The 15,417-nt window shown below is 50.3% G+C and overlaps 4 protein-coding genes across 4 annotated transcripts; 1 reads left to right on the top strand and 3 right to left on the bottom strand.

The window, feature by feature from the left end:
• Positions 1-414: 414 nt before the first annotated feature.
• BJX67DRAFT_375641 (putative carboxylesterase) lies at positions 415-2,136 on the bottom strand (the record flags this gene model as incomplete). Its single annotated transcript, XM_071031724.1, has 3 exons — positions 415-1,449; positions 1,498-1,842; positions 1,906-2,136. 3 exons carry the CDS (start codon positions 2,134-2,136, stop codon positions 415-417), a joined length of 1,611 nt encoding a protein of 536 aa, XP_070880893.1.
• Positions 2,137-2,972: 836 nt separating this feature from the next.
• Positions 2,973-3,814, top strand: BJX67DRAFT_391646 (uncharacterized protein; the record flags this gene model as incomplete). Its single annotated transcript, XM_071034823.1, has 2 exons — positions 2,973-3,221; positions 3,301-3,814. 2 exons carry the CDS (start codon positions 2,973-2,975, stop codon positions 3,787-3,789), a joined length of 738 nt encoding a protein of 245 aa, XP_070880892.1. The 3' UTR covers positions 3,790-3,814.
• A 3,427-nt stretch (positions 3,815-7,241) lies between these two features.
• On the bottom strand, positions 7,242-7,616 carry BJX67DRAFT_367414 (uncharacterized protein; the record flags this gene model as incomplete). The annotated part of the gene is made up of 1 exon (XM_071030525.1): positions 7,242-7,616. A coding segment is annotated over one exon (159 nt), but the record flags the coding sequence as incomplete, so codon positions are not given.
• A 470-nt stretch (positions 7,617-8,086) lies between these two features.
• On the bottom strand, positions 8,087-11,467 carry BJX67DRAFT_367406 (uncharacterized protein). Its single transcript, XM_071030524.1, has 2 exons — positions 10,505-11,467; positions 8,087-10,457 (listed from the first exon to the last, which is right to left on the bottom strand). The coding sequence occupies exons 1-2, from the start codon at positions 11,024-11,026 to the stop codon at positions 8,469-8,471; spliced, it is 2,511 nt and encodes an 836-aa protein (XP_070880890.1). The 5' UTR covers positions 11,027-11,467; the 3' UTR covers positions 8,087-8,468.
• Positions 11,468-15,417: the final 3,950 nt, after the last annotated feature.

The following is a 15,417-nucleotide window of genomic DNA, read 5'->3' as shown; positions in this document are numbered from 1 at the left end:
TGGAACGAAAGGTACGTTCGAAATCCTCCTTTGCTTTCCGGATAGCGGAAGCCATGGTGATTCTCCAGTCTCTATCAGTATGACCCCCACGCCGTTGTCACGCTTCTTTTTTCGTTTGCCGGTGGCTCACTTGAAGGCCAGTTTCCAAGTGGTTCAAGTTGTAGCCCACTCAGGGCTGAGCAAGATTTTTCACAAAGTCATGCAATCCTGGGAGACTCTGAAGAGCAACGCTAGTGGGTCAAGAACTTGGCTACCTCACATCAAAATTATGTCGGGGTCATAGTATCACTGGTCAGTGTCCGATAGCGCTATCTAAAACGCCTAAGTCTACGAATCTCCAAGGGCAGGGCATCCACGTAACCTCGTCAATCCGTTTTAATTGAGTACGATTCCGGAAAGACATGGAAATGAATACTAAACATCCATTTCATTCGCCAGGGACTTCCACATGGAGCAATGAGCGGCTAAGCTTGACGGAACAGTCTCCATCTCCGTCGCATTTGTTTGAATCTTGAGTCTCTGGCCGAGCCCTGGACCCCACGGCTCCCACACCGGTGCTTGGTTGTCTCGACCCGAATTGGGGTCTAGCGTTTTGATGAAACTGACCCAATAATCCATCACCACCGGGACGATATCCTCGTTGATATCTGTATAACCTGTTGTCTCACTATCTCCTGCAAATCCTACCCCGAAAATGGCACTCAATTCAAAGACATGTGGTACACCGAGGCCCTGATTGACCAATTCAGGAGCCTGGACGTTGTAGCGATAGTTCCACGCCTTTCTGGGCGAGAAACGCGAAGCAAGAGTCGAAGAAATGTGGTTTCCCTGGCAGGTGAATGCGGCATCGCCGTACGCGGCAGACAGAGACGGAAAGTAGGGGCCATGGTTGGGAAGAGGTGGCAGACGTGGATATGTGTGGTGGATCTTGTTGATACTGTCGGGAAGAAGGTTGGGGTAATTTGCTTTGAAAAAGAGCGAGATGTCTTCCGCAGTGGAAGCGTTGGAAACGAAAATGCTGCCTTCATTTGTATCATCACCCACCAAGAGTGGCACCTCCACAATAGGCCCCTGGTCAAAGTGATCATAAAGCTGACCTCTGATCATATCATGGTCAATCACTGGCAAGAAATATCTCCGTGGCGGGGGGTGGGCACTGCCTCCAGGAAATGGCGAGGGAGTATTTGCAGCCTGCAGCCGGTTGATATCCACTCGTCGAAGGCAGGACAACTGGAAAGGGATAGCCGAGCAGCCAGTGGCCAGGGCTATTCGGTCAAACTGGAACTCCATCTCTGTAACTGTTCGCAACGTGGGCCAGAATGTGGACTCGTGGATCGCTCCGACAAACAGGCCGTCATTGCGGCCTCCATATGCAGTCATGTGGTGGGCGATGGAGCCAGAACCGGATGAATCACCGTGGATCACAACGTGCTCCCGGTTACCACCAAACTATGACGGTCAACATAATATCCGGACACGCATCTGGATGGGACATACCTGCTCGATATTCTCCTGCACCCAGAGCAATGCTTTCCGCTGATCCAAGAGCCCCACGTTCAGATCTCCATCCCGCCGGATTTGCTCGCTGGCCAGAAACCCAAGCGCACCAACGCGGTAGTTGAAATTAACGAACACGATGTCGTATCCGGCGCGTTGAACCACGTTGGTGCCGTTGAAATTCGCATTGGCATTGGTTGCATACCCACCTCCCTGGATGTGAACCCAGACCGGGAGCTTAGAAAGGGCCGTGGCGTGCGAAGGCGTGAATATGTTGATAAAAAGGCAGTCCTCACTCACATATCTGCTCAAGCTCTGTCCGACCCCGACACATATTGGCCCGAACTACATGGAGGCAAAAGTTAGGCTTTGTCCAGCATTCGATCCGCGAACTTCGATACTACTTACTTGGGAGGCGTCTTGCAGTGCTGAAGTACTGCTAGGTTCCCTGGGACCGCGGAACCTCAGGTCCCCCAGCGGAGGCGCTGCATATCGCATGCCTAGATACTCGTCGACCCCGGCCGCCACCCGGTTTCCTTTATATCGGGCGTAACCGAGGTCGACGACCGGGAGTGGCCGAGCGCCAGGCACTGCTCCATACCGTGGGACGAGCAGCAGTAGGAATAATAAGCCGATCATTGTACGAATGTCGGAATAATCAAGCGGTAGTCTCCTGAAGCAGCGAAGCCAGCATCCCTCCCAGAAGGCCATCCCTAGCTTGTAGCACGTGACTCGAGATATTGGTGGACGTCGAGCCCTCGAGGCTGCGAGTATTCCGTTTCAACGCCGGAATGACTGTTAGTCGGCGCCCGCTCGGTCATCTGTTTGTATCGTTTGCCTATTTTATTTAGTTAGCTAGCCCCTATTTTTCGTGTATTCGGGACAGCGTAGCTGCTGGACTCGATGAATCGGACCTTCATATTCGTGGCTGAGTAAATATGTGGCGATCTCCGATAGTAGGTTTCCCTGATACACACCCATTCGAGCGTTTCTGGCTCCTCCCCATAAACGAACCGAGTATCTGCTGGAGCTGGGTTGGATAACAGATACTGGAGGACGATAGGAACCCTTTCCTCAACAGGACCAACACACATTTGGGTCTTGCAAAAATGTTTCATGAGTGTGGAGCACTGAACTAGTTCTACCATGGATCAGATGGATTAGCGCGTGCCTATCCTTTCCCGCCGTTTGCGGAAGCCGATCCACCAGGGCGAAGGAAGGCTCAAAGAGATGGTCATTGCGGCTGAACCAGAAGCAAACTGACCCCGCCTGGCCTCGGAAAATGTACAGTATCCGGATGATTGTGGTGTCACGACTGTCAGCGTGGCAAAGTGGAAGCTCAGACCAGGCCTGTTGGCATGAGTTGAAAAACACGTCCGTAAGTACTGTAACGTGGCATCTTGCACGCCTTCTTGTGGTTGTTGAAGACCAATGCTAGTCCGCCTTACGCTTCTGTGCAAGGACCTAGATCCAGTATGGACGACCATCGCTCAATTCCCTACTTCGAGTCCAACTTGGCGGCGCTAAGTACCATTGGCCTGTGGCTAACGGGCGTTGGAGTATATGCAATTCTCATTACACGCTTTAGCGCTCTGCATACAATTCCGGTGGTTGCATCTGTCGCCTGTGCGGTCGCCAATGGCCTTTCCTATCATGCGTTCTGGACGTCGTCTTTTGGAGTCAACAAAGCGGTCGCCAGCGGTTTTGCTGATGTTTTCTGGCCCGTGAGTTCCGCGCTCCCGCTCGGCCAGTTCTTGACCAGCTGCGAGTATCACCGCACGTACTCACGGTATACAATAGTAGACCCAGGAGATCTCCTTGTCGTTCTACAGCTACCAGATCCTGTCGTGCACGTTGACAGGGCGCGACAGATCCGCTTATCGATGCGGGTTTTGGGTCTGCCTTCTCGCTCTCGTTGCCGTGAGAGTCGCCATCCTGGTTCTACGAACGGTCGAAATTCTCCACGAGCCGGACTTTAAATCGTTAATCGGCTTCCTCCATGTAGGCTACTTTGCCTTGCTGGCCGTTCTGGAGACCTGTAGCTCCTGGTTACTGATCCGGTTCTTCCTGAATGCACATGGCATGGCGCCTGCCGGGTCGAGGACGCTGTATTTGTTCAAGTTTCTGCTACGGTCAACCGAATTGCGCGTTTCGGCCCTGTCCGTGATCGGCATTACTCGTGCCACAGCCTATCCTTTCCAGATCGCTGAACATCTTGTGGTCAACATTCCCAACCAGATTGACCGCTTTGCATACACCCTTGAGTGTCTTTTCCCGGTGATTCTTATGTAAGGGTAGCTCCTGCGGCGACCGTTACTAGATCGATCTGACCAGCTACAGTATTGATCTTATCGCACCCAAAATGCCAGCGACCAGAGAGAAGCTGGTGAACGGGGCTCCCGGCGGTCGCAATGAGCAGGAGTGTTTCGCTTGATCTGCCCAGAGCTTTTCCTCCAATGGATGCAGCCATGTTGCCGGTTAGCTCCCAGCCTCCGGGCTCAAAAACAGTATCATACTGGCTGCGGAAGGTTGCGTACGCGGCCAACGATTGCTGAAACACCACGGGTTGCGAAAATTAGCGCTATTGTTTATGCTCTAACTGTCTGTCAAGGCAGACGTTGCACGGCACCAGGCAATCCGGGGCGTGAGTCCCGGTGCTCATATTTACTGTACTCTACCGTAGTATTTAACAGGCATTAATATGTAAAGCACTATGCTCGCTTCTTCATGTTTAGCTCTACGGCTGCCAGCTTCCTAGCCGAAGAGCAAACAGTACTACTTCACAACAAAACTATTCCTTCCTGTCAGGCGGTCCAGTAATCCAGCCAGCTTGTGCCAGAGATCCTTCTCAACCCCGGACCGCGCATGCTTTACAGCGACCATTGGTCTGAGATTCTGTGATCCATGAGCTCTGATCACGATTGCAATCATGACAGAGATGGTGAAAACAGGGCGTGAGGATCTCCGTGCGCCGTTCGCCGCAAGCATCGCACGCTGCGATTGCTTTGTCCATAGTTGCCTTCAAATACCTTCGGTACCACGCTGACTTCTCCTCGTTTAGCTCTCGGTCTTTGTCGGATATCTGCTCCCTCAGGCGTCTGCAAGATTCGCGCCAATCTCCAATCTCGCGGTCTTTCTGGAGACATTGCTCTTCCAAGCTTTTGCGAGAATTCTGCAAATGCTCATTCTCTTGAAATAGAGCTCGGTAGAAGTAATCCAGCCTTTTAGACTCGTCGAAAAAGTACTGGGCTTCCTGGAGCAATTTAGCGCCCTCGAACAATGCTTCCTCGAGTAGGCGTTGGACCCAAAAATTCTGTCTACCTATGATGGGAATACATATTAGCTGATGCAAACACGATTCATGATGCGCGCTGACCAGAGCTACCAGACATGGCCATAGTAGAATGCTGATATCACTTGATAAGCACCTGTGAATACCGTAGGTATAGTTCATAATTCTGAAATAATTCTGACATAGCCTTGACAACTATCCATCAGTACATTTATAGTACCTGCCAACTCTCGGCCAACTTACACACTAACGTGATTACGCAGGTACAAAAAAAGCCACCCTAACCTTGTAGGCCCGAATGGTATGTAATAGCAGGGTAGCTCGGAATATAGGACGCCATGAACGTTCATAAGTTGGCCACATACTGTATTATCGAAACAGCAAATCATTAAACTATGCATAGAGAATTTAAGGGGTACTACTCCGAGTCTGCCGCTATCCAGGGTTGATACGAATGTTAAATGGGCACGTATTACACGTTTCAGTGGCCCAATATTCCCACGATATCTGTACTCATGCGCTGCAGGTTGATGTTGAGACACGGTGTGGCCACATTGAGCGGGTGCTCGAGATGGTTAGGTTGATTGTATAGAAACACCCAACGCACCGAGGGCATACCGCCATGTGTAACGGGATTAAGATGAGCGGGTTTGGAGATGGATACTGGCCTACTCAGTCCCCACTCTACTCCTGGTTTCATATTTCCTTGTCAAATCTTCTGTATCCGGGCGGAGGGTACGGTACGGTAGCCTTGGTTGCCGTCCGCTTTTCTTCGAACGATGGGTAGATTGAATGTAAACTTTCGTATGAGCCATTCACTCCGGTACGGCGACCAACGCTTTGGCATTGGACTGATAAATAGAAGCAGACACCAACCATACCGTACGAACAGAGATATTAGTATAGTGTCAAGATATCCAGACTGAAATTTTATATAGCAGAACAAACAAGAAATGCCAACGGCCTATTTAGGCAAGAATCCTGTGCCTGCAGCACCATCACAATGCCGAGACCTGAAAAGCCTCTGCACCGCTGTGTCGGATAAAACTACGGAGCGATAGGAAGAAATACCGGCTACTGAGGATGCCATTCCGGAGCCTTGCTGTAAAATGCCATGGTATGATCATCCCCAGTCCGGCCCCGTTTGGGGCTTATGTCTGCTTTCCGGAGATCAAAGGGGTCGGCTGCATCGATATAGAGAATCCCATCCACTGGGCTCCAGCCATCTCTCCGTGAATTAGCGTCCCGTAGGTCCCACGGCAAACCGCAATCCAGTCCTCGGAACTGGAGGCGAATGGAATAACGATCGAAAGAGTGGGGTCTGTCATCCAGCAGATTACAGGGTTTCTCGAAATTGGTCTGACCCCTCAACACACTCTCATTGTTTGTCGGCCCCACTGCCAAGGAACTAGTGCGAGTTGTTTATTGAGCTATTTCAAATACCATCCGTATTTTAAACCAAGTTTAATTATGCACAAATGAATTGCACCCAAAAAAAAAAACCTGGAGGGAGAAGAGTGCAGTCAGGAAAGGTTGCATTAGTCAAAATTTGTTCACGCCACTTAGTTACCAGAAGTATTGTGCTTTGCCACCACCTACTGGAAGGAAAGCCGAAACATCGCGAAAATTCTATTACAGTAATACTCCAGATTATATAAAGCCCCGTTCTCCCTAACCCTCCTTTTTGCAAAGAGATTTGAAAATATAAGAGAGCTGGAAATGCGAGCCAATGCAGTGTAAGTTATGTGACAGAAAACGCGATTATGGCAATGTTGCCATTTGCGCATCCAAGGGCGATAGTACCGTCTTTGGCGGCCGAAGAGATATGTTGATAATCTAGAGGTAGCCATAGCTCTCTTTGACCCTGAATAGTAACCCACCGACCTGCCAGAGATACCTCTGCAACCTTTTCAGAGGGATTTGATGGGAGGCTTTCATGGAACGCTTCGATATCGAAAGATCCCACGTTGGAATCCAGCTGCGGCAGATGCTTAGAAAATTCAATGTGGGTGATAATATCGTCGGCTCTTATGGTATGCTTGAGGGCGCCAGTAGCGGGATCCCAGAGCTTGATGGTTTTATCTGCAGAGCCCGAGGCTAGAAGCTGCCCATCCCCCGAGAAAGCGACTGACCAAACCGTGTCGGAATGGCCCTCCAGGGTATGCTTGAGGGCGCTAGTAGTGGGATCCCAGAGCTTGATAGTTCTATCTGTAGAGCCCGAGGCCAGAAGCTGGCCATCCCCTGAGAAGGCGACTGAGTTAACCAAGCTGGAATGGCCCTCTAGGGTATACTTGAGGGAGCCAGTGGCAGGATCCCAGAGCTTGATAGTTTTATCGACAGAGCCCGAGGCCAGAAGCCAGCCATCCCTTGAGAAGGCAACTGACCCAACCGCGTTGGAATGGCCCTCCAGGGTATGCTTGAGGAAGCCAGTGGCGGCATCCCAGAGCTTGATGGTTCTATCTACAGAGCCCGAGGCTAGAAGCCGGCCATCCCCCGAGAAGGCGACTGACCAAATCGCCTTGGAATGGCGCTCCAGGGTATGCTTGAGGGCGCTAGTGGCGGGATCCCAGAGCTTGATGGTTTTATCTGCAGAGCCCGAGGCCAGAAGCTGGCCATCCCCCGAGAAGGCGACTGAGTTAACCAAGCTGGAATGGCCCTCTAGGGTATACTTGAGGGAGCCAGTGGCGGGATCCCAGAGCTTGATGGTTTTATCGCCAGAGCCCGAGGCCAGAAGCCGGCCATCCCCGGAGAAGGCGACTGACCAAATCGCCTTGGAATGGCGCTCCAGGGTATGCCTGAGGGCGCTAGTGGCGGGATCCCAGAGCTTGATGGTTCTATCTACAGAGCCCGAGGCTAGAAGCCGGCCATCCCCCGAGAAGGCAACTGACCGAACTGAGTTGGAATGGCCCTCCAGGGTATGCTTGAGGGAGCCAGTAGCAGGATCCCAGAGCTTGATGGTTTTATCATCAGAGCCTGAGGCCAGAAGCTGGCTATCCCCTGAGAAGGTGACTGACCGAACTGAGTCGGAATGGCCTTCCAGGGTATGCTTGAGGGAGCCAGTGGCGGCATCCCATAGCTTGATGGTTTTATCATTAGAGCCCGAGGCCAGAAGCCAGCCATCCCCTGAGAAGGTGACCGACCGAACTGAGTCGGAATGGCCTTCTAGCGTATGCTTGAGGGAGCCAGTGGCGGGATCCCATAGCTTGATGGTTTTATCAGAAGAGCCCGAGGCCAGAAGCCGGCCATCCCCTGAGAAGGCGACCGACAAAACCCAGTTGTAAAAAACCAAGTCGGAATGGCCCTCCAGGGTATGCTTGAGGGCGCCAGTGGCGGCATCCCATAGCCCGATGGTTCCATCCGCAGAGCCCGAGGCCAGAAGCCGGCCGTCCCCTGAGAAGGCCACTGACCGAACCAAGTCGGAATGGCCCTCCAGGGTTTGCAATTCTGGACTCCAATGCTGTTCCACTGTTGGGCCTTCGGATAACCAATCAGGGAGCTCTCTCTCAAAATTCCTTCGGATTAATGCTTTTTCCGGTGCGAAAATCAGGCCAGAGCTATACAGCTGCAGCGGAGCTCTGCCAATAATGCTCGCAAATTTTAGGATAAATCTGCGGGCATCTGAGAGGAAAGATAATATCTCATTATTGGATATATCCTATATTTCACTAATGTTAGTCGATCAACTGTGCACAAGTCTGATACTCACCTTTGTTAGTTGAAGCAATGTATTGACTGCAATCACGGCTTCGGATAGTATCCCCCAAATGCTCATTGACTCCAGCCAATGAAGAAAGTGCTCTTTGAGGAAGAGGAGGGCTTGGTCAAGGCTCTTGGCAGGCGCTGAGCATCGGGTGAGATGGTAAACCCAATAACGACAGGCGTACTGAAGCGCGGGTGGAAGAAATTTTGCTATAGAGGCAGGGTCTATCTCAGTTCGGTCTGTTCCATAACTTGGTAGCTCGCAAATATTCTTTCTGAGACCACGACCCATAACAGTGAGACATCGGCTGGCTATAACCTCATGCTTCTCCTTTTTATCTACCCAAAATCGAGATGTGGCCTGTTGGCATTTTGTCCGTTCATCCACCAGATAATCATGAAAGGACAAATGTAGGGTCCGTATTGGCAGGTTGCGATCGTCAGGTATGGTCAGGACTGAATGAAATGAGTCTAGCCGGGTGCTGATATCGCCTTCCGGTATCTCGAGAAGTTCCGCGAGAGCACTCAATGAGAGCGGAGCAGCAAGAAGAATAATAACACCAACGGTGTTCTGAAACTCTTCGACTAGCTTGTCTGTGTCGCTTTCATCCTCTGTGAGGAGTTGATTCAAAATCGGCCGGTATGTCTTATCCATCTTGGATCCCGATGAATCCGTGAAAAACTGCTGCAGCCGCTTTTCAGGGTTCCATTTCCTATCATCCACAAACCGACACACCGTGGCTGCAAAGATGAAGAGCGGAACAGCCATTGTTGCTAAAGCTTTGATTCTTTCCTCTCCAGGCCAATCGGGAGGCAGACCATTCTGGTGTTTCCGCCTTATTCTCGAGAATTCCTCTCTGAGATATAGAGTGATGTCATGCTTTATCACTTCATCGTCCAAGTTCTGCAGGATAGTGTTCCGGTAGCCGCTCTTATCAATCTGATCAAATCCAAAACGGATGGGAGACTCTGGCCGGCTTGTTAAGAAGAATCGGATTGCCATATTTGTTGCCGACTCGACCTTCGGTAAAAGCTCGAGGATGATCTCCACGTCTTCCTCCCCTTCGCACTCATCTAGGGCGTCGATGACAATCACCGTGGAATTCATGGCTTCCCCCTCACCTACAGCGAGTAATGGCTGCAACAGGAGCTTATCAAACTGCTCTCGAAGCGATTTTCCTGGAATCGCAGGATCATCGTCAATAGCTTTTTGGATTCCGGTGATCATTTGAGGAATGTGGACTGCTAATTGCTTCACAATTGTCGGGAAAAACTTTGCGGCCGAGCCGCGATCTCCCTCGCCTCTTTTAAAAAAGAAACTTGCCCCAAGGATGCCATCCTCCTTGAAGGATCGAGCTACGGTCCTCGCAATGGTGGACTTGCCGGTACCTGCCATTCCGCTCAGCCAGAATATACATCTGTCACTGGACCTCACCCAGCCCTGCACCTGCTGAAGCAATTCCGTTCGCGTTCCAGGGAGGCATTCACCCTCATGTTGGTCCTCAAAGGATTCAAAAAATGCACCCTTGGCAAAAGGCAGATTTAATATATCAACCGCATCGCGCAATGTTTTGATATCCATCATCAATTTATCGATCTGAGTTAGGATGGCCTCTGCTTCTGTTGTTCGGCGTAGGTGCTGGTCTAGGACCAGCCACTGATGCAAGTGGGATTCCTCTTCCTTGATTGAGGTCTTGAGCTGCGTGAGTTGCTGGCCTGTTACAGCCGTTATGCTCTCCACAATGTCTTTGCCCTTGTTGAACTGTTGAACCCTGTGTACTTCAGCCGAGTATCGCAATATTGCCACATAAACCCGGATGATCGATCGCTCTTTTTCGACATTCGCTATGGCAGGATCTCTAGTACCATAAAACTGTTTCTCGATGAAGGCATAACGAGTCAGCAAATCTGCCAGGTACTCTGAAGAGTCGAAAACTGCGTCCTGTAGGCCTGAATGGTTCTTGGCCATCTAACTCATTAGCTAACTGCCCGGCTTTCTTGGTTAAAGGGACACACCGTCAATCCAAGAGATACTATCGCCCAAGCACTGGAAGCGTACCCGGTCGGATCAAATTTCACAGTGTTACTGACAACCTCTTGAAAGGATATCGCCGAGATTAATATTTTGCGGGTTGTAGCCCGAATGCCATCCTTTCTCCCATTCTCCCTATACTGCGCCTTTGTTGTCTCAACTACCTGGTTTAATATCTCTTTGGTCTGTGAACAGCCGGCGTCCCGAGGCTCAGCTGTTATCGCCGGGAGAAGCGTTGCTAGAGTGTTCTGGTCGCTCTCTGTTAACTGATCATACGCCATCTGCCAAAAATCCTTTGTATCGTGGTCGTTGGCTTTAGAAACGTCATTTTTTGGATTGACTGGGCCACTCTTTGCGTCTGGATCCGCGGTGACATTTGACGTGCTTGGTTCTGGTGCAGTAAGACACGTATCTTTGTCTCTGCCTCGCCCTCTGAAGACAGTCTTCAAGCGTCCGAACAAGTTGTGTGTCTTATTGTGGATAGAATCAGTACGGGTATCAGCCATGGCCAAAACAGTGGAATGGGTTTGTGACGAGATTCGGTGGCAAGGTTACCTCGTGAAGGTGGATGGAAAATGAGTTGGACAGCAAGAGGAGGGGAAACGGCCGTTGCCAATCTGGCTATTTTCGAAAAAAACGATTGGAGGTGAAGACAGGGGAGTGGTTTTCAGCCAGCCATTGGCTGCAGAGGGGCCAGTTTGGACACGCCATACTTGTTTGCTTTTTCTCTTGTGGATGTTCGTGGGTTATGGCTCCCTAGGAATTTGGACAACAACCAACGGCAAAACCCAGTTGAAGTCCGTCGTTGAAAGACGAAAACCGTGCACCTGGTTGCAGGTGCTCCCTCGGTGCTCACAGCTGAGATGAGGCCGGTGGTCGGATCTTTCCTCCAGTGGTACACCAAATCAGGTGACTAACAGCGGCCCTTTTCCCGCTAACCTGAAAGGGTTTGGCACCGGAACGGAGGAGCCAAGGTTCCGAGGCAAGGTGGGGCTGGGAAACAATCCCAGCGACAAACATCGTCGTCCAGACATGGACAGCCATGAGCTGAATTGCTGGATTGGCAGGCAGTTCATCTCACGTGATAACAAGTAATCCAAGCCGGCGTAATTATCGGGCCGTGATGATGATCACGAGCTTCGTTCCCAAAAACACCACGTGGCGGAAATGTCCCCCCTACAATCGAATCACGCCCATCACCAACCAAGGATGCCGGAGAATCTAAAGCCGGCACAGCTCGAGAAGATCCAACATATGATCGAGAGTGGATCGCTGAATAGAGAGATTGCTTTTGTCGCTAACTGTAGCCAACAAGCCGTAACATACATCCGTCAGAACCTGCGGGCATTTGGCAACGTCAGAGCACCCCGGAATGGCGTCGGACGCCCGCGCAGCATCACCACACCCATGCTTGAGGCCCTTTGCGAACATCTAAAGGAAAAGCCGACACTATATCAGGATGAGATGGCGCTCTTTCTGTGGGATGAGTTCGGAAAGCGTGTGACCGTACAGAGCATCAGCAGGGCACTCGCGTCGGTTGGATGGTCGAAGAAGGCGGCTCGGCAGATTGCCAAGGAACAAAATGCAGATTTACGAGACTATTACCTGCACAGAATCTCCCGTTATTCGTCATACCAGTTGGTCTACGTGGATGAGTCGGGCTGTGATAAGAGGGCAGGGTTTCGGCGAACAGGGTGGTCTCCTCTTGGTGTCACGCCAGTACAGATTTCCAAGTTCCACCGTGATCAACGGTATCAGATACTGCCCGCCTATACGCAAGAGGGTGTCCTGTTGTCCCGGGTATTTCAGGGCTCAACAGATGCCAGCATGTTTGAGGATTTTATCAAACAACTTCTCCACCACTGCCACAGATGGCCGGAGCCAAAATCTGTAATCGTCATGGATAATGCATCCTTCCACCGTACGGAACGGATTCAACAGATGTGCCTGGATGCAGGAGTTGAGCTAGAGTTTCTCCCACCCTACTCCCCGGATTTCAATCCCATCGAGGAGTTCTTCTCTGAGCTGAAGCAGTTCATTAAGCGGAGCTGGAATGAGTACGAAGAAAACCCAGGTCAAGGTTTCGACACTTTTCTCGAGTGGTGTGTTCGCGTTGTTGGTTCAAAGGCACAGAGTGCCGAAGGCCACTTTCGGCATGCAGGAATCCTGATAGAGGAATATAAACAGCATGCTTCAGCTCCATAAATCACATAAATCCAAACGCAGAATCATAATCAGAACCAAACCAAGGAAACCTATTCTAGCAATCTATGCCTTTTCACCCATCCATATTACAGTTACAGTTGTCGACCCAGTATCGAATATCCCTAACGAACCGGCGGGCAATACCCCATTTCACACCCCGTTTTTCGAAGTATTCATGGTCACTCAGTTCATCAATCTGGTCCAGGTCTAAGCCATCATCAAGAGCCACATCACATGCTTTTTGAAACTCGGCCTTCCACGATTCATTCCCAACTTGTGATTGTTGCCAATCACAGTAAGCTTGAACGTTGGCATCACGAAGGCCTGTAATATTAAGTCGCGAGGCTTTGGCTGAATTGGCAGAGGTGCTTTCCGAGGAGGGTGGCGAGGATGACATATCCTGTTGCGGAGTCTGCGCGGGAAGGACGTTTGTGATGGTAATTGGTGGGTAGTTTGACTCTGATGTAAGACGATTATGACCCTTTTGCCCTTCAACCCGCTTCCTCTCAGCCCTATATATCTGGTCACGGATCATGCCGGGCACGTCCTCATGGGACTCTAATCTCTTCCCACTCCGCACATATCTGACCAGGCTCACAAGTTCATCTCTGTAGAGTTTGTAGTGTTTCTTCCCGTAAGGATCTTGCCAGCAGTGTGGTCCTAACTCACAGGATCCAGGACAGCGCATTATAGCATAGACATGTTTCCAGGCCGCTGGTTCTCCCGTCAAATCTTCCTCTTCGTTGACCTCCTGGTCAAGCTCCTGAAGCATGCCCTGAGTAGCCGAAGAAGTGCCACGTTTGTCAGTCGTCCTGCGACTGGCTGTGGAGCTTTGGTTGTCTTCTATATAGTTGAACGATATCATAAGCTTCAATTTCCTGCCGGCAAGAAAGTGGTGGCCCCATTCAGAAAGTTGTTTCTCAATAGCAGGCCACTCGATATCTGTCTTATCAAATGTTCGAGTAAGTTTCTCTGAACGCCGAGAAACCGCCACCACAATGGAAGTGTCATCCAATACAATCTTTCTGTGTGGGTATTTTAGGCATAACTTCTCCCTCAATTTTGGTTGGAGGAAGAGCCTCCAATAAAAGCCAGGGGCAAGAACCAGATCTTGTTCGGTATCTTTCACCACAGACTTTGTATTGAGAGTAACTTTCCACTCAATACAATAGTGAATACAGGTTGGTGGATCCTCATCATACGCCTTCCCTTCAACCCAGTCTCTATATTGTAGCAGCGGAAGTTTATCTGTTCGGGAGGAGCTTGATTGGGAAGCGGGGTATTCGACCGGTTTGGCGTTGATAAAACTAGGATATTGAGGCGAGGAGGGGGGTTGGCCGAAGTTTCCAGGGGTTTGTGCGTACCACGACTCGGTTTGGTATGTGCCATCGTTGTAATTAGGGCTGAACGAGTTGGACCCCATCTCTTTGAGCAATACTGTACGCATGGGACTCCTGTGGTTAGTAATTTGATCAAGGCCCGCCTTGCACCCTACGCTGCCTCAGCAGCTGTTGTTTGCTTGCAAACAACAGCTGCGGGCGAAAACCGACAAAAGTTTGGTCCGCAAATCTGTTCACAGATGCCTTATCTTGTCACATCAAACAATAGAGGACATATTATGCGTCTACTGACGCTTATAGGTGGCAAAGCAAAGATCGTTGAGAAATGAGAACAGGAGAGTTGATGCCACATGGGCGATGTGCCAGGGACCAGGAACGAGCGGTTTGTGGCGATGTGGGGTTCCATGATCTTCCATGGAAATCCGTCGTTCTGCACAAATGATTGGCTTTATGCAAGCTTATATAATTATTATCCGTGGCACAACCAACCTAACTCCCTTCTTAATTGGCCAGAAGCAACGCAACCCCCCATTTTTCTCCACGAGACACCAGGTTCAGCCACTGCCGAGTACCAGGATGAACAAAGTTCTTATTTCTGTCAATCTGCCGGCCCCAAGTGTAGATCATCGCACAAGGAGTTCCGGGCAGGTCGTTCAGCACCTTGTAATAAGGCATATCGCTCAAACCGGGATTGATTAAATATTTAAGTAATAATACGCAAGAATAAACTACATCATGTATTTCATGTTTTGGATAAAAAGAATATTACAGCCGCCCTCTTTTAAATGCGGTTTGCTCAATAATATAATCACACTAAGTTCTTGGCAGTGGGGCCGACAAAGAATAGATGTGTGTGTCGAGCTCAGACCGATTTCGAGAATGAGTGTAAACCATTTCACGCGGACGTTGTCGCCGGGAACATTGCAGTCCTCGAAATCTCCGTAGTCTCTCTGCGCGAGCATCTCGTCTGCGCACTGCCGGATGATTGCTTTTTCGATGAAATCGTCAGAGTCCAACAAGGCCTTCCCCCGCACCTCGATCGGTAATTGCTTGCTGCCTCTGATGCGCCCCAATCAACGCAAAACCCGAGCAGAATTTGGGACCACACGAGGGATCGCCACCACCCATACAGCAGATTGCAATACTGGCGCAAACATTTATACTCTTTGACTCTTTCCGAAACCCTAAGTCTAAACCGTATTTAGAAAGGCCACGGAACAGCTATAATCCGCGTAATTTACTGTATTGGTTAGAACAGCAAAATAAATTATTTCCCTACAGGCGGTGTGTAACGCCTTATACAGGCGATCCATGGCTAGCTGGAAGCTTCTACGGACATGCAAACTAGTCAA

Source organism: Aspergillus lucknowensis (genome assembly GCF_044049455.1).
Source record: "Aspergillus lucknowensis strain CBS 449.75 chromosome Unknown BJX67scaffold_77, whole genome shotgun sequence".
Taxonomy (NCBI): Eukaryota; Fungi; Ascomycota; class Eurotiomycetes; order Eurotiales; family Aspergillaceae; genus Aspergillus; species Aspergillus lucknowensis.
Note: the sequence above shows the minus strand (reverse complement) of the source record. Positions and strands in the feature narration are given on the sequence as shown.

Bases quoted from the DNA above. Each gene is read 5' to 3' on its own strand.
- BJX67DRAFT_367406 (XM_071030524.1), bottom strand. From the start codon at position 11,026: ATGGCTGATACCCGTACTGATTCTATCCACAATAAGACACACAACTTG. The intron at 10,458-10,504 runs GTGTGTCCCTTT...CTAATGAGTTAG, and splicing joins TAGTATCTCTTGGATTGACG to ATGGCCAAGAACCATTCAGG.